This window comes from Salvelinus namaycush, chromosome 22, assembly GCF_016432855.1.
Source record: "Salvelinus namaycush isolate Seneca chromosome 22, SaNama_1.0, whole genome shotgun sequence".
Lineage (NCBI taxonomy): Eukaryota > Metazoa > Chordata > Actinopteri > Salmoniformes > Salmonidae > Salvelinus > Salvelinus namaycush.
This window is the reverse complement of record NC_052328.1, coordinates 29921819-29940392: the sequence shown is the minus strand read 5'-3', so window position 1 is coordinate 29940392 and position 18574 is coordinate 29921819. Positions and strand designations below refer to the sequence as shown.

General features: G+C 45.3%; 1 protein-coding gene across 1 annotated transcript in view; it reads left to right on the top strand.

Annotated features, from left to right (window-relative positions):
• Positions 1 to 18574, top strand: part of LOC120017747 (1-phosphatidylinositol 4,5-bisphosphate phosphodiesterase epsilon-1-like) — a 41833-nt gene that overhangs the window by 22202 nt on the left and 1057 nt on the right. Inside the window, exons 12-31 of the mRNA XM_038960709.1 lie at positions 1842 to 1978; positions 7669 to 7907; positions 8001 to 8062; positions 8175 to 8340; positions 9421 to 9528; positions 9713 to 9829; positions 10086 to 10244; positions 10405 to 10528; positions 11479 to 11603; positions 11786 to 11891; positions 12041 to 12181; positions 12559 to 12858; positions 13255 to 13418; positions 13612 to 13873; positions 15392 to 15510; positions 15846 to 15974; positions 16139 to 16384; positions 16732 to 16890; positions 17033 to 17257; positions 17638 to 17815. Coding sequence (XP_038816637.1) covers positions 1842 to 1978; positions 7669 to 7907; positions 8001 to 8062; positions 8175 to 8340; positions 9421 to 9528; positions 9713 to 9829; positions 10086 to 10244; positions 10405 to 10528; positions 11479 to 11603; positions 11786 to 11891; positions 12041 to 12181; positions 12559 to 12858; positions 13255 to 13418; positions 13612 to 13873; positions 15392 to 15510; positions 15846 to 15974; positions 16139 to 16384; positions 16732 to 16890; positions 17033 to 17257; positions 17638 to 17815 — 3266 coding nt within the window. The remainder of the gene's footprint in view (positions 1 to 1841; positions 1979 to 7668; positions 7908 to 8000; positions 8063 to 8174; positions 8341 to 9420; positions 9529 to 9712; positions 9830 to 10085; positions 10245 to 10404; positions 10529 to 11478; positions 11604 to 11785; positions 11892 to 12040; positions 12182 to 12558; positions 12859 to 13254; positions 13419 to 13611; positions 13874 to 15391; positions 15511 to 15845; positions 15975 to 16138; positions 16385 to 16731; positions 16891 to 17032; positions 17258 to 17637; positions 17816 to 18574) is intronic.

Here is an 18574-nt window from a genome sequence, read left to right as displayed (position 1 = left end):
GTACAGCTGCAGCGATCGGTAAGCTGATCTGACAGCTGATTCTTAAAGTTAGTGAGGGAGATATAAGTCTCCAACTTCAGTGATTTTTGCAATTCGTTCCAGTCATTGGCAACAGAGAACTAGAAGGAAAGGCGGCCACAGGAGGTGTTGGCTTTGGGGATGACCAGTGAAATGTACCTGCTGGAGCGCGTGCTACAGGTGGGTGTTGCTATGGTGACCAGTGAGCTGAGATAAGGCGGAGAAAAAAATAATAATGATATCACATTTACATAAGTATTCAGACCCTTTATACTGTACTTGGTTGAAGTACCTTTGGCAGCGATTACAGCCTCAAGTCTTCTTGGTTATGACGCTACAAGCTTGGCACACCTGTATTTGGGGAGTTTCTCCCATTCTTCTCTGCAGATCCTCTCAAGCTCTGCCAGGTTGGATGGGGAGCGTCACTGCGCAGCTATTTTCAGGTCTCTCCAGAGATGTTCGATTGGGTTCAATTCCGGGTTCTGGCTGGGCCACTCAAGGACATGCAGAGACTTGTCCCGAAGCCACCCCTGCGTTGTCTTGGCTGTGTGCTTAGGGTCGTTGTTCTGTTGGAAGGTGAACCTTCGCCCAAGTCTGAAGTACTGAGAGCTCTGGAGCAGGTTTTCATCAAGGATCTCTCTCTACTTTTCTCCGTTCATCTTTGCCTCAATCCTGATTAGTCTCCCAGTCCCTGCAGCTGAAAAATATCCCCAAAGCATGATGCTGACACCACCATGCTTCACCGTAGAGATGGTGCCAGGTTTCCTCCAGACCAAAGAGTTCAATCTTGGTTTCATCAGACCAAAGAATCTTGTTTCTTATGGTATGAGAGTCCTTTAGGTGTCTTTTGGCAAATTCCAAGCGGACTGTCATGTCCTTTTACTGAGGAGTGGCTTCCGTCTGGCCACTGTACCATAAAGGCCTGATTGGTAGTGTGCTGCAGAGATGGTTGTTCTTCTGGAAGGTTCTCCCATCTCCACAGAGGAACTCTGGAGCTCTGTCAGAGTCACCATCAGGTTCTGGGTCACCTCCCCGACAAAGGCCCTTTCCCCCCGATTGCTGTTTGGCCGGGTGGCCAGCTCTAGGAAGAGTCTTAGTGGTTCCAAACTTCTTGCATTTAAGAATGATGGAGACCACTGCGTTCTTGGGGACCTTCAATGCTGCGGACTTCATCGCTTGTTTTCTTCTCTGACATGCACTGTCAACTGTGAGACCTTACATAGACAGGTGTGTGCGCCTTTCCAAATCATGTCCAATCAATTGAATTTACCACAGGTGGACTACAATCAAGTTGTAGAAACATCTCAAGGATGATCAATGGAAACAGGATGCACCTGAGCTCAATTTCGAGTCTCATAGCAAAGGGTTCGAATACTTATGTAAATAAGGTATTTATGTTTATAATTTTTTTTAATTAGCAAAATTTTATGAACCTGTTTTTACTTTATTATTACGGGGTATTGTGTGGATATTGATGAGGAATTATTTGTGTTTAATCCATTTTAGAATAAGGCTGTAACGTAACAAAATGTGGAAAAAGGGAAGGGGTCTGAATATTTTCAGAATGCACTGTATATAGTATTATTGTGTAATACATTATTAGCTGTTACAGCAGTGAGATTCCTTATTATTTTCCCAGTGTTTTTCCAAGTGTTTTCCCAGTGTACAAAATTGCCACTATTTAATCAATGGCAGATTGTGTATTTCCAGATAGGGCTTTCAGTAGTGTGTTTGATTTGCACCAGCTTGTCCTAGGAAGTTGACATTATCTACAATTGGGTGAATTGGGGCCTCCAACTTTTTGTTCCCATGTTGGTGTGTAGTATCCGGAGTCGTAAGGACCTGAAGAATGTGTTTGATGCCCATGCTGTGTCCTGTGGTCAGTCTGCCTCTGAGCCTGCTCCTCTCTACACTCACCTCCACATCGACGACAGAGTCACAGGAATACAGCCAGATCTGGGTGAGTTTCCTGGGTGAGTTTCCTGGGTAAGTCTCCTGGGTGAGTTTCCTATGTGAGTTACCAGGGTGCGTTACCAGGGTGAGTTTCCTGGGTGAGTTACCTGCCCAGTTGGGGTCATTTCCATTTAGATTCTTTAGGAGTAATGAAGCCTGGTCCCAGATCTGTATGTGCTGTATGGCCATGTTTGGCATGTCAAGGACCGCTGGAGTTGATGAGAGAAGCACAAACAGATCTGGTACAAATCTAGGAATAACAGTCTTCAAACTACAAATTTAAAGGGATCTCTGAGCCCTAGGCTAAGACGGCCTGTGCAGTGTGAAAAGCCCTTAAAGGGGCAGTGGAGTTAAAAACATGATATTCTTATTGTTTTATTTATTTCCACACTGAGGTCGAAATAACACTCTGAAACTGACTTGAATGCCTTGAATTTCAGCATGTTGAGATGTAATGGAGTTTTTGGCCCAGATCATGACATCGCAATTTGATCTGATTATAATAGACCAATGACCATTCATCTGGGTAAGGGGGTGAGCTCTAGACCATCCTATCAAGGTCACCAAGTGCAACATAGCTTCAGCGTGTAAATCAGCTAGAAAGATGTGTCGGCATCGAGTAATTGTCTCTGGCCCCCTCCCAGTTAGGGGGAGTGACGAGCTCTACAGCAGAGTCTCAGCACTCAATCGCTGGTTGAAAACTGTTTTCTGCCCCTCCCAAAAGATAGAATTTGTAGATAATTGGCCCTCTTTCTGGGACTCACCCACAAACAGGACCAAGCCTGACCTGCTGAGGAGTGACGGACTCCATCCTAGCTGGAGGGGTGCTCTCATCTTATCTACCAACATAGATAGGGCTCTAACTCCTCTAGCCCCACAATGAAATAGGGTGCAGGCCAGGCAGCAGGCTGTTAGCCAACCTGCCAGCTTAGTGGAGTCTGCCAATAGCACAGTCAGTGTAGTCAGCTCAGCCATACCCATTGAGACTGTGTCTGTGCCTCGACCTAGGTTGGGCAAAACTAAACATGGCGGTGTTCGCCTTAGCAATCTTATTAGGATAAAGACCTCCTCCATTCCTGCCATTATTGAAAGAGATCGTGATACCTCACATCTCAAAATAGGGTTACTTAATGTTAGATCCCTCACTTCAAAGGCAGTCATAGTCAATGAACTAATCACTGATCATAATCTTGATGTGATTGGCCTGACTGAAACATGGCTTAAGCCTGATGAATTTACTGTGTTAAATGAGGCCTCACCTCCTGGTTACACTAGTGACCATATCCCCCGTGCATCCCGCAAAGGCGGAGGTGTTGCTAACATTTACGATAGCAAATTTCAATTTACAAAAAAAAAAATGGCGTTTTCGTCTTTTGAGCTTCTAGTCATGAAATCTATGCAGCCTACTCAATCACTTTTTATAGCTACTGTTTACAGGCCTCCTGGGCCATATACAGCGTTCCTCTCTGAGTTTCCTGAATTCCTATCAGACCTTGTAGTCATAGCAGATCATATTCTAATTTTTGGTGATTTTAATATTCACATGGAGAAGTCCACAGACCCACTCCAAAAGTCTTTCGGAGCCATCATCGACTCAGTGGGTTTTGTCCAACATGTCTCTGGACCTACTCACTGCCACAGTCATACTCTGGACCTAGTTTTGTCCCATGGAATAAATGTTGTAGATCTTAATGTTTTTCCACATAATCCTGGACTATCGGACCACCATTTTATTACGTTTGCAATCGCAACAAATAATCTGCTCAGACCCCAACCAAGGAGCATCAAAAGTCGTGCTATAAATTCTCAGACAACACAACAATTCCTTGATGCCCTTCCAGACTCCTTCTGCCTACTCAAGGACGTCAGAGGACAAAAATCAGTTAACCACTTAACTGAGGAACTCAATTTAACCTTGCGCAATACCCTAGATGCAGTTGCACCCCTAAAAACGAAAAACATTTGTCATAAGAAACTAGCTCCCTGGTATACAGAAAATACCCGAGCTTTGAAGCAAGCTTCCAGGAAATTGGAACGGAAATGGCGCCACACCAAACTGGAAGTCTTCCGACTAGCTTGGAAAGACAGTACCGTGCAGTACCGAAGAGCCCTCACTGCTGCTCGATCATCCTACTTTTCCAACTTAATCGAGGAAAATAAGAACAATCCAAAATTTCTTTTTGATACTGTTGCAAAGCTAACTAAAAAGCAGCATTCCCCAAGAGAGGATGGCTTTCACTTCAGCAGTAATAAATTCATGAACTTCTTTGAGGAAAAGATCATGACCATTAGAAAGCAAATTACGGACTCCTCTTTGAATCTGCGTATTCCTCCAGGGCTTAGCTGTCCTGGATCTGCACAGCTCTGCGAGGGCCTGGGATCGGGAGAGACACTTAAGTGTTTTAGTACTATATCTCTTGACACAATGATGAAAATAATCATGGCCTCTAAACCTTCAAGCTGCATACTGGATCCTATTCCTACTAAACTGCTGAAGGAGCTGCTTCCTGTGCTTGGCCCTCCTATGTTGAACATAATAAACAGCTCTCTATCCACCGGATGTGTACCAAACTCACTAAAAGTGGCAGTGATAAAGCCTCTCTTGAAAAAGCCAAACCTTGACCCGGAAAATATAAAAAACTATCGGCCTATATCGAATCTTCCATTCCTCTCAAAAATTTTAGAAAAAGCTGTTGCGCAGCAACTCACTGCCTTTCTGAAGACAAACAATGTATACGAAATGCTTCAGTCTGGTTTTAGACCCCATCATAGCACTGAGACTGCACTTGTGAAGGTGGTAAATGACCTTTTAATGGCGTCAGACCGAGGCTCTGCATCTGTCCTCGTGCTACTAGACCTTAGTGCTGCCTTTGACACCATCGATCACCACATTCTTTTGGAGAGACTGGAAACCCAAATTGGTCTACACGGACAAGTTCTGGCCTGGTTTAGATCTTACCTGTCGGAAAGATATCAGTTTGTCTCTGTGAATGGTCTGTCCTCTGACAAATCAACTGTACATTTCGGTGTTCCTCAAGGTTCCGTTTTAGGACCACTATTGTTTTCACTATATATTTTACCTCTTGGGGATGTTATTCGAAAACATAATGTTAACTTTCACTGCTATGCGGATGACACACAGCTGTACATTTCAATGAAACATGGTGAAGCCCCAAAATTGCCCTCGCTAGAAGCCTGTGTTTCAGACATAAGGAAGTGGATGGCTGAAAACTTTCTACTTTTAAACTCGGACAAAACAGAGATGCTTGTTCTAGGTCCCAAGAAACAAAGAGATCTTCTGTTAAATCTGACAATTCATCTTGATGGTTGTAAAGTCGTCTCAAATAAAACTGTGAAGGACCTCGGCGTTACTCTTGACCCTGATCTCTCTTTTGACGAACATATCAAGACTGTTTCAAGGACAGCTTTTTTCCATCTACGTAACATTGCAAAAATCAGAAATTTTCTGTCCAAAAATGATGCAGAAAAATTAATCCATGCATTTGTTACTTCTAGGTTAGACTACTGCAATGCTCTACTTTCCGGCTACCCGGATAAAGCACTAAATAAACTTCAGTTAGTGCTAAATACGGCTGCTAGAATCCTGACTAGAACCAAGAAATTTGATCATATTACTCCAGTGCTAGCTTCCCTACACTGGCTTCCTGTTAAGGCAAGGGTTGATTTCAAGGTTTTACTGTTAACCTATAAAGCGTTACATGGGCTTGCTCCTACCTATCTTTCCGAGTTGGTCCTGCCGTACATACCAATACGTACGCTACGGTCACAAGACGCAGGCCTCCTAATTGTCCCTAGAATTTCTAAGCAAACAGCGGGAGGCAGGGCTTTCTCCTATAGATCTCCATTTTTATGGAACAGTCTGCCTACCCATGTGAGAGACGCAGACTCGGTCTCAACCTTTAAGTCTTTACTGAAGACTTATCTCTTCAGTAGGTCATATGATTGAGTGTAGTCTGGCCCAGGAGTGTGAAGGTGAACGGAAAGGCTCTGGAGCAACGAACCGCCCTTGCTGTCTCTGCCAGGCCGGTTCCCCTCTCTCCACTGGGATTCTCTGCCTCTAACCCTGTTACAGGGGCTGAGTCACTGGCTTGCTGGTGCTCTTTCATGCCGTCCCTAGGAGGGGTGCGTCACTTGAGTGGGTTGAGTTACTGACGTGATCTTCCTGTCTGGGTTGGCGCCCCCCCTTGGTTTGTGCTGTGGTGGAGACCTTTGTGGGCTATACTCGGCCTTGTCTCAGGATTGTAAGTTGGTGGTTGAGGATATCCCTCTAGTGGTGCGGGGGCTGTGCTTTGGCAAAGTGGGTGGGGTTATATCCTTCCTGTTTGGCCCTGTCCGGGGGTTTCTTCGGATGGGGCCACAGTGTCTCCTGACCGCTCCTGTCTCAGCCTCCAGTATTTATGCTGCAGTAGTTTATGTGTCGGGGGGCTAGGGTCAGTTGGTTATACCTGGAGTACTTCTCCTGTCTTATCCAGTGTCCTGTGTGAATTTAAGTATGCTCTCTCTAATTCTCTCGTTCTCTCTTTCTCTCTGAGAACCTGAGCCCTAGGACCATACGTCAGGACTACCGGGCATGCTGACACCTTGCTGTCCCCAGTCCGCCTGGCCTTGCTGCTATTCCAGTTTCAACTGTTCTGCCTGCGGTTACGAAACCCCTACCTGTCCCAGACCTGCTGTTTTCAACTCTTAATGATCGGCTATGAAAAGCCAACTGAGATTTATTCCTGATTATTATTTGACCATGCTTGTCATTTATGAACATTTTGAAAATCTTGGCTCTCTCTAATTTTCTCCTTCTCTCTTTCTTTCTCTCGGAGGACCTGAGCCCTAGGACCATACGTCGGGACTACCGGCCGTGGTGACTCCTTGCTGTCCCCAGTCCGCCTGGCCTTGCTGCTATTCCAGTTTCAACTGTTCTGCCTGCGGTTATGGAACCCCTACCTGTCCCAGACCTGCTGTTTTCAACTCTTAATGATCGGCTATGAAAAGCCAACTGAGATTTATTCCTGATTATTATTTGACCATGCTTGTCATTTATGAACATTTTGAAAATCTTGGCTCTCTCTAATTTTCTCCTTCTCTCTTTCTTTCTCTCGGAGGACCTGGGCCCTAGGACCATGCGTCGGGACTGCCGCCCGTGGTGACTCCTTGCTGTCCCCAGTCCGCCTGGCCTTGCTGCTATTCCAGTTTCAGCTGTTCTGCCTGCGGTTATGGAACCGCCACCTGTCCCAGACCTGTTGTTTTTCAACTCTTAATGATCAGCTATGAAAAGCCAACTGAAAATTATTCATGATTATTATTTGACCATGCTTGTCACTTATGAACATTTTTGAACATCTTGGCATAGTTCTGTTATAATCTCCACCCGGCACAGCCAGAAGAGGACTGGCCACCCCTCATAGCCTGGTTCCTCTCTAGGTTTCTTCCTAGGTTTTGGCCTTTCTAGGGAGTTTTTCCTAGCCACCGTGCTTCTACACCTGCATTACTAGCTGTTTGGGGTTTTAGGCTGGGTTTCTGTACAGCACTTCGAGATATTAGCTGATTTACGAAGGGCTATATAAAATAAAAATTGAAAATTGATCAACCAATCAGGGCTGTGTATGTAAATAAACTCAGCTACTCATATTTGCTTTGAAGTCAAGTGTAAAAGTCTTTATTTGTGTTTCCCCACCCTCCTAGACCTTCTGACACGTAATGGCCTGGACCTTGGTCTTTCCATCCAGATCATGAGACACATGTCAGACAATCAGAAGCATATTTCAGACGCCATAGCTTCTGCCAGCATCGTGACCAATGGTACTGGCGTGGAGAGTGCCTCGCTGGGAGCTCTGGGCATGACCATCATGCACCTCAACGACTTCCTGGTCAACTGTCAGGGAGAGAACCACTCGCATGATGAAGTCCTAAGAATCATCCAGGTGTGTGACGATGAAGTGTGTCTGTGTGTGTGCGTGCGTTTGTCCTTCCACCTTCCACAATCTTCCACTGAATGCATGTGTTGTGTGTTCTAGACATTTGAACCGTCTACCACTTTGCATCAGATTGGCTGGATGTCCTTTGAGGGATTTGCCCGGTCAGTATTTTTTGTATGTATTTGTGATCCCTGCGGGAATTGAACCCATGACCCTGCTGTTACCAACTGAGCCAAAAAGGAATGACCCAGGTTGGTTTTCCCCTGCTATAAGGTATCTGATGGACAAGGACAACTCTGCTTCCAAACTGGAAGAGTCTCCGCTGAATGTTGAAGAGCTCCATTACCCTCTGTCTTACTACTACATCGCTACATCACACAACACCTACCTGACCTCCCACCAACTCAAGGGAGAGTCGTCTGTGGAGCTGTACAGCCAGGTGACAATCAGAACACTGGTATTCACGTGACGGGGACACGTGAACACTCCATGTAATATTTACTCAAACCGATTGAGTGTACAGCAATACAGCTGTTGTGGTGATAAACTGTCATTGAAAAGCCTTTATTGTTATGAATTTGGGTGGAAGCCCTACCAGGATTTGAACCCGGGTCAAGAGATCCGGAGATCCATCAAGAGATCCAAAACTTCTGATCCAAGCCATAGAAGTGTCTAGATGTTGTGTCCTTCTGATCCAAGCCATAGAGGTGTCCAGTTATTGTGTCCAGGTGTTGTGTCTAGGTGTTGTGTCCAGGTGTTGTATCCAGGCGTTGTGTCCAGGTGTTGTGTCCAGGTGTTGTATCCAGGCGTTGTGTCCAGGTGTTATGTACAGGTGTCCAGGTGTTGTGTCCAAGTGTCCAGGTGTTGTGTCCTGGTGTCCAGGTGTTGTGTACAGGTGTCCAGGTGTTGTGTCCAAGTGTCGTGTCCAGGTGTTGTGTCCAGGTGTTGTGTTCAGGTGTTGTGTACAGGTGTCCAGGTGTTGTGTCCAGGTGTTGTGTCCAGGTGTCCGGGTGTTGTGTCCAGGTGTTGTGTACAGGTGTCCAGGTGTTGTGTCCAGGTGGTGTGTCCAGGTGTTGTGTCCTGGTGTCCAGGTGTTGTGTCCAGGTGTTGTGTCCAGGTGTTGTGTACATGTGTTGTGTACAGGTGTCCAGGTGCTGTGTCCAGGTGTTGTGTCCAGGTGTCCAGGTGTTTTGTACAGGTGTCCAGGTGTTGTGTCCAGGTGTTGTGTTCAGGTGTTGTGTACAGGTGTCCAGGTGTTGTGTCCAGGTGTTGTGTCCAGGTGTCCGGGTGTTGTGTCCAGGTGTTGTGTACAGGTGTCCAGGTGTTGTGTCCAGGTGGTGTGTCCAGGTGTCTAGGTGTTGTGTCCTGGTGTCCAGGTGTTGTGTCCAGGTGTTTTGTGCAGGTGTTGTGTTCAGGTGTTGTGTTCAGGTATCCAGGTGTTGTGTCCAGGTGTTGTGTGCAGGTGTCCAGATGTTGTGTCCAGGTCGCTACATTATTGTTTGGTTTGTTGTTGTCTCAGGTGCTCCTCCAGGGATGTAGGAGTATTGAACTGGACTGTTGGGATGGAGATGATGGCATGCCAATCATCTACCATGGACACACCCTCACTACCCGCATACCCTTCAAGGTGAGTAGAGTTGAAGTCAGTTGAAATTAAGTGAGTTGAATTTAGTTTACCTAAGCTGAGATGAGTTGAGTTGGTTTGGGTTGAATTGAGTTGGGTTGAGATGAGCTGAGTTGAATTGAGTTTAGTTGGGTTGAATTTAGTTGAATTTAATTTATTGAGTTGAGTTAATCTCCCGTTCCTGCAGGATGTGGTGGAGGCAGTGAACCGCTCTGCCTTCGTGACCTCTGACCTACCTGTGATGCTGTCCATAGAGAATCACTGCTCCCTGCCGCAGCAATGCAAGATGGCCGACATATTCAAGGTTGGTAGGCCTACTTACTGTCCTGTCTAGTTCAATGTTGAGATGTGAAATGGGCTCTTTCTGATGCTTGTTGGTGTTTAACGAAAGGAAGTAGAGACGGGGTGAGGTTAAGGGTTCAGGGTAGTCATAGAGTTAGTGAACCACCACCCGGGAACATATACCTTACATTGCTATTAACAGGTCAATCACAATGGATCCTTCTTCCCCTCAGAACAGATTAGAACTCTGATGGTGTGTTTGTGTTGTCCTTCAACAGACGGTGTTTGGGGATAAGCTGGTGACAAAGTTCCTGTTCGAAAGTGATTTCTCGGACGACCCACAGCTGCCATCACCATGGCAACTGAGGGGGAAAATCCTCCTCAAGAACAAGAAGCTAAAAGCTCACCAGACGCCGGTGGACATCCTCAAACAGAAGGCAGGGCCACTGATAAGGAACACACTGACCAAACGTTTTTTTAACAGTTGTTGATCCAGTCCGGTATCTATATAATGTGCTATATGTACCTAAAATGATGGCACACTGATACATAATTAGAAGGAACTAAGATTGTCCTAAATGACTCTTCCTGATACAGGCTCACCAGTTGGCCCAGATGCATTCTCAGGCCAGTAGTGTGATGCCTCCTCCCTTCCCAACCATTGAGGATCAGGAGGAAGATGAGGATGAATACGACTATGAGTATGAATCACTATCTGATGGTATGGTCACAACACCAAGAGCATCCCAGTGTATGCCAGTTTATAGTTGAGACGTTTCTGTGGTAACAACCTCAAACAGCAATAATGTTGATTATCCCAATTCTTCTACTTATTGTAACGAATCTCCTCTTCGTCTGAGGAGGAGTAGGAAATATCGGACCAATGTGCAGCGTGGTAAGTGTCCATAATTAGATTTTTAATAAATCAACAGAACACAGAACAAAATAACAAAAGCACAAACAAACAACCGAAACAGTTCTGTATGGTGAAACACAGACACAGAAAATAACTACCCACAACCCATAGTGGAAAAACAGGCTACCTAAGTATGATTCTCAATCAGAGACAACGATCGACACCTGCCTCTGATTGAGAACCATACTAGGCCAAACACATAGAAATATAACACACAGAACAAAACATAGACTAACAACATAGAATGCCCACCCCAACTCACGCCTTGACCAAACTAAAATAAAGACATAAAAAAGGAACTAAGGTCAGAACGTGACACTTATCCTGGGACCCCCTACTCACTCTTCCTCTGTAGCTGACGCCCTGGCTTTATCTACTGCTTATTCTCTCCCAGAAGGTAATAAAAATAATCAAATTAATCACTTAAGATTTGCCAATTCCACAGCATGCTTGTCCTATTGCTGAATAGATTTGTGCTCTGTTTGTGCAGTGCTCTAGTACACTGGCTGTGTGACTGTGTGTTGTGACTTTTCGAAAGCTTCTTATACTAAATTAGTACCCACTGATACTCAATTTGATTACCAAGTGGGTCAAAAACAACAAGAGATTGCTTGAAAGCCAATAGTTTTTGGCCACATGTTTTAATGTTACTTAGATCACTGAAAACCTCAAATTAGATTACACTGCATGAATGTGTGTTTTTGTTTATACTGCAATAATAATGTCTTTGGCTGGGAATGTCTACATTGATACAGATAATATCCTGGAGGATAGGCCTGAGGGAAAGTCTCTTTCAGGGGAGAAGTTACAGACCAAACACAGTAACGATGTCCCCAAGAAGATGAAGAAATGCGAGAGAGCTACTCACAACAAAGGAGAAGTGAGTTTGTCCTCCATTCAGGATCCAGCAGACATAGGAATACAAAAGTATTTATCTTGTTGGAATTTTTCTTAATTAACCAGTTTCTCCCGTTATTTTTGATTAATAACATCATGAGACAAGAGTTTTGTCTCTTTTGTATTTTTACACACTCTCTCACTCGCACACATGTATTTGGCAAGGAGCTGGAGGAAGAGTTCAAGCTGCCTCGAAGCAAGAAGGAAGGACGCCAGATAGCCCAGGGGCTCTCAGATCTGGTGATCTACTGCCAAGCTGTCAAATTCCCAGGTCTTTCCTTACATTACATCATCTTCTATAAACAAACTATACAATGCCTTGTAAATAGCCTTGTGTTCCAGTCTCACATTCACGAGAGGTTAACGTAATATTCCTGACTTGTGAGATCTTGTGAAGGTATGAGTCTGTGTGTGTCCCAGGTCTGTCCACTTCCAGGGAAAGAAAAGAGAGACAGGAAATTCTTTCTCCTAAAGGAAAGGGAAGGAGGTACATCTTTGGGAAAGATCCAGAGAAAGGTGTTCCAGGGGACCCATCGACAGTGATGCGCACCCCAGGGAGAGGTAGACTACTCTTCTCTGCCCCATGCCTAGCTATCAAAACGTAGTTCTAACTCAATGGTTAAGGGTCTGCTACCTCTTCCTAGACAGGCTGGACATCTTTTGGATATATTTGAAAGTTAAACCCTTTGCGTTCAGTATGTCTCACACTCACACACACACACAAACACACACACACACACACGCACGCACGCACACACGCACGCACACACACACACACACACACACACACACACACACACACACACACACACACACACACACACACACACACACACACACACACACACACACACACACACACACACACACACACACACACACACACACATACCCCTTACACACACCCCTCTCATAACCCTTTCCCCCTAAATCTGAAGGAGCAGCATCAGAGGGCCCCTGTTCCAACTGGGAAGAACCACCCACCTCCCCTCTGTACACCTGTAATGCCTTCCTCAGCTCCCTCATCCACACCCCAAAGTGCTACCACGTCTCCTCAGTCAATGAGAACGCCGCCAAACGCCTGTGTCGCCGCTACGCCCAGAAGCTGATCCAACACACCAGCACCCAGCTCCTGCGGACCTACCCAGCAGCCACACGTATCGACTCCACCAACCCCAGTCCCCTACTCTTCTGGCTGCATGGAATACAGCTGGTCGCTCTCAACTACCAGACCGATGGTGAGCTAGACACTAGGAGTCGTCAACTAAGTAAAGTTTGCTTCATTATGCCAAATGTGGGAGAAAGTGGGAAATTCATTTGGCTAGCTTCATATGAGGAACTGATATTTGGCCTATTGCCAGAACGAGTTGGCCCTGTCTGCATTCAGTCAAAAGTACGAAGGGACAAGGGGTTTGGCGAATTCAATATTTCAGAAGTTGATTCAGAGAAGTCATTTGTAATTGGAGCACAACATGCTTCTTGAAAATTACATTGTCTGTCTGAAAGTCTAGTTTTTGGTGCACAAACCTATTTTTGAGTCTCTCCAATAGTTTACATATTTCTCTCTCTTTCTCTTTCTCTTTCTCTCTCTCTCTCTCTCTCTCTCTCTCTCTCTCTCTCTCTCTCTCTGACAGACCTTCCCTTGCAACTGAACGCCGCCATGTTTGAGCCTAACAGGGGTTGTGGGTACGTTCTGAAGCCCCCGGTCCTGTGGGACCACAGCTGCCCACTCTACGGACACTTCTGCCCCCTGGACAGAGACCCAAGGGGGATGAGCCCCGTCCTGTTGTCTCTCACTGTGAGTACATAGCAGAGGTAATGGATTGAATGTATACATGTGTACAACAAGTAGCTAGTGATCCTCAAAGGCAGCAGTGTCAACCGGTTCCCTTTTTCGGTCAGTTCATCTGGTGCAACACATTTTTTCTTGACGTCTTTCTCTATCGGTGTCTCTCGCCTATACCCCCCTTCTCTCTTTCCATTCCTTCCAGATTATCTCTGGTCAGAACCTATGCCCAGGGACTACAGCAGGCAGTCCATGCATCGAGGTAGACATCCTGGGGATGCAGGCTGATGGGTGTCACTTCCGCACCAAACCCGTCCACCGTAACCCCCTGAACCCCATATGGAACCAGAGCTTCCACCTCCCCCTGCTCATGGCTGACCTGGCCTTCCTACGGTTTACTGTGGTGGAACACAACAGCTCCCAGACCACCGCTCAGAGAATCATATCACTCAGAGCACTCAGGACAGGTAGGCACACACGCACACTACATCATTTCATCTGTGACTTATCTTCCACACACTGGCACACACACAAAGAGTGTGTTTTTATTAGAAGACCCAAGCCTGGTACAGCTATAATCATTTCAGATGAAAAGAAACTCATTGTCACATGAGACATTTCAAACATGAACACCTGCTGTGAGTGGGGCTACATTCTTTCCTAACATTAAAGCTAGAATCCTTAGTTCCTACATACATTTTTGGACTTGTAAATAAATGATATAAACCTATTGATTCTTGAAGAATATAATAATAAGAGTAATAATATAACTTAGAAATTCCTCATGAGCTTAGTTCAACTGTCGTATCCCATCAGAACCAAAAATATAAGCTTGTTTTAACTCCAATGTTTGTAAACAATGTAAATGCAAAGACTGTATAGCCTCAAAACATGGTTAAAACTATAATGTTGATTTCATGGATGGTCTGTCCTTGCATCCATAGGTTTGTCTATGAATTTGAGAGTGGTTATATTTTCTCCAGGCCCATCCCTCAGCTTTTTACCAAAACAGAGGTGGGGTGGACGCTTTGTTATTGTTTTAATTAAGGACTATAGCTTTAACACTTCTGCTATGCCTCTGAATGAGCACCAAATGGTCACGTTTGGCTCAGTTGGTAGAGCATGGCCCCTGCAACGCTAGGGTTGTAGGTTCGATTCCCACAGGGGACCAGTACAAATGAAAATGTATGCACACACTACTGTAAGTTGTGTCTGCTAAATGAATAAAATGCTAACTGAATGGTCATACTGTATACCAAGGGAATGGCCATGTGCAAACAAATAGGATACATGCAAATGACCTGTACCTATTTGTCTTCACATGCCCATTCAAGGCTTATTACACCTGGATCTTTTTGTCCAGAATAATGTCGTACTGTGAAGGTAGGCTTCAGTCATGAGTATCGTCAGACAGTTTGATGTGCAATAAATGTAACCGACATTTTCAAAATACTGTAACCCTGTTTCAAAACTGAAAATAATTCATTCAAATTTTTTTTTTCTTCTGGGGGTAGGCATGCTGCATTTGAAGGTTCAGTGGTTGTAGAACTATGGCTGCATATCATTTTAATCCATATTTCATACAATAATACATTTGATTTTTAAAGCTACATGCTTCAGCACTCGGCGGTCCCGTTCTGTGAGCTTGTGTGGCCTACCACTTTATGGCTGAGCCGTTGTTGCTCCTAGATGTTTCCACTTCACAATAACAGCACCAGTTGACCGGGGCAGCTCTAGCAGTGCAGAAATTTGACGAACTGACTTGGAGATAAACACAACATTTTTCAATTTGATTAGCTAATTGAATTCACACAAAATGGGTAAAATTCTATGCCCATATAAAGTTCAGTTTAAAAGAGACAGCATGGGTAAAACAAAACTAGAAGAAAGGCAGAAAAAGTTGCAATGCTGTCAAATGAGAGCATTATTTTTCCAATACTAACAGTGGCAATCATTTCAAAACTGTGTGGGGGTGTGTGTGGCAGGATACAGACACGTGCAGCTGAGGAATCAGCACAACGAGGTCCTGCCAGTCTCCAGTCTGTTCATCTACAGCCGTACATCTGAAGACAGCGGAACAGCAGGTTCACGGCCTGCATCATGGGTGAGTCTGTAGTCTATAGTGTGTAGTGAGTGTATAGTGGGTGAGTGTGTAGTCTATAGTGTGTAGTGAGTGTATAGTGGGTGAGTGTGTAGTCTACAGTGTGTAGTGAGTGTATAGTGGGTGAGTGTGTAGTCTATAGTGTGTAGTGAGTGTATAGTGGGTGAGTCTGTAGTCTGTAGTGTGCAGTGAGTGTATATTGGGTGAGTGTGTAGTGCAGGGTTTTCTCCTACTCCTGTCCTTGAGAGCCACAGGGTGTGCAGGATTTTGATTCAGCCGTGCATTAACCACTAAACTCACGCCGTCTGTGTGTCTGTGTGTCTGTGTGTGTCTCCCAGCTCTTCAGCACTGAGGAGCGTAGGGCTGCTGTGCAGTACAGGGTCACCGTCCATGGAGTCCCTGGGCCTGAGCCTTTTACAGTGGTGGGTGTGAGTGAGAGGACCACTGCCAGAGAGCTCCTACACAATGTAAGCATGTCATCTTTCAATTCACCATGTACTGTACCTCGGCATTCTACACATTTGGTGGGGGGTTAAGATCATTTGGATCTTCGAGATTCATTTCAACAGTGCAATTGCAGCAATATAATGCTTCATCTCTATCTTTCTCTCTCTCTATATCTGCCTCCCAGATCCTTCCATCCCTCTCCTCCTCTACTCTAGAATCCCTCTCTTCTTACTTCCTGATGGAAGAGAGGGTGGCATTGCCCCGTGAGAGGGGGGAGGCTCAGGGTGAGGTTCGGGGTGAGAGGGGGGAGGTTCGGAGGCCTCTCCTGCAGAGGACGATCAGGCATGAGGAGGAGATACTCAGGGTTGTCGAGAGCTGGAACCCTGACGAAGGCTACCTGGGCAGAATATGCCTCAAAACGAGAGAAAAGGTCTGGTTGTATTTCAACCTACTCAAAATCACTGTTCCGTTCTCTTATGACCAAATGTATGACTTCCAATTGGTAAAGTCATTGCACAGTTTTTCAATTTTGTTGCTTCAGAGCCTAGAATTCAAATTATATTGGACATTTTTTTCTTTGATCTACTCAACTTGTTCAGCTTGTTCAACCCCAAAAACTGCTCTGGCGGCGTTGCACTGCAACTGACCCTGTTCCTTTCAATGTATGTGTGGAATGCGCCAATTATGCCATTCTTCGCAGATATGAATGAACTGTTGTTGATGTCTCTAATAAAGACTTAACCTTAACCATACCTTTAATATTCACCTTTGTTTCAGGTTGTGAATGACGAGAAGCCAGTTATAGAGGAGATGGAGGTCAGCTGTGGACTGGAGGACGAATCCTTTCTGGTGGAAGTACATGGAGTGTCTCCTGACCAATCACCAGTGACCCTCAGAGCTCCCAGACACATCACAGGCAATGACCTCATCCAACAGGTAAGCATATGGGAGTCAGTCACGGGAGTGGTTACATTTCCCTAACCCCATTACTTACCAAACAAACAAAGTTGCAGGGGCAGGCTGTTATAATTACAGATCGTGCCTTTAACCATGTACCTGATCTCCATTTAACTTGCAGACCCTGAGGAAAGCCAGACAGTCCAGCCTCCTGCTGTCAGCGGGCAACGCCAGTGACTACATTCTGATAGAGGAGGTAGTCAAGGAGCCCCTGGGGCGCAGGTTCCCTGCCAGACCCACCCAGAGGATCCTTCTGGACCAGGAATGTGTATTCCAGGCCCAGGGGAGGTGGAGGGGACAGGGGAAGTTCATCCTCAGACTCAGAGAGCAGGCTCAGGGAAAAGAGGTGAGGATATAGGATGAGGACATTGTGTGTGTGTGTGTGTGTGTGTGTGTGTGTGTGTGTGTGTGTGTGTGTGTGTGTGTGTGTGTGTGTGTGTGTGTGTGTGTGTGTGTGTGTGTGTGTGTGTGTGTGTGTGTGTGCGTGCGTGTGTGTGATACTTCAAGTGTTGTTGATAGCCAAATGTATGAGATTTCCTGCATGGGCCACATTTATTGAATTTGTCAGTAACTGTAAAAATGTTTGTTGTGTTTAAGATGGCAAGACCAACCCAATCAAAAGAACAGTTTGCAAATGTCTCCAAATCTTAACAAATCCCTCTATTTTGTAATGACCAAAATTTCTCTGGAGTAGCTAGCCATAATTGACGGCTTCAATGTTCTCAGACAGCTCAGTGTGAAGACTGTGTCAGACCTGTTCGCGAGGATCGGCGGAAAGGAATATCGTTGGCGAGCGAGTTGAAACGACTGACAGGCCGGAGCCGGGCCGTATGGATCGGGGCTCACGCCTGCTCTGAGGTGGTGCACAGCAAGGATGAGAGGGCAGTGTGCTGTCTGCATCTGAGTGAGAACAGAGAGTGACGTTAGTGGTTCTCCTTCATACCTGTTCTACTACGCACACAGTGTATTCCAAGTGTATTATAGGATCTCTATGTCCAACTCATAGAGATAAATAGAGGACTCTAGTGCCCAAAAGCCTGTTTTAGCATGGGCAGCGCCATTGAGGACTTTCAGAATTTTTAAGTAGTCAACTGGGTGGAACTTCCTATGGGTTAAGGAAGGATCACACAATTCCATCCAGGTCATCAGGACGGACCAGCCAATGAATTATACAAACATTCCATAACTGCAGGTGGCAGCATATTGCCAACCTTGGCTTTATACCTGTCCAGACAACACACTTCAGGTGGCAGTATGCACCCATTTCAGTTTGTTTACCAACTCATAAAGTAGTAGAAGAAGAACATTGACTACTTCAAAATGGAGATGGCGCTGGCTATGGTCTCATAGATGCCATAATGGGACAGATGCAGTGTTGCGCCCTCTATCTAACTCTATGGTCCAACCCTCCCTTGAGTTTCTCTAACTAACTCCATGGTCCAACCAAATCCAAGTCTACTGCATAACTTACAGCTAAACAACCTCACTAGCATCATCATTTGGGGCAGAGAACCAACCATTCAATTTGTAATCTGGGAACCAGACTGAAGTGTAAAAAGTAATCTTTTATGTTCTCTGCTATCGATTGTCCAATTGAGAGTATTATTGTATGCTTGTAATATAATGTTTGTGTGTTTATCTCCCTTCACACACTCTAATTAAA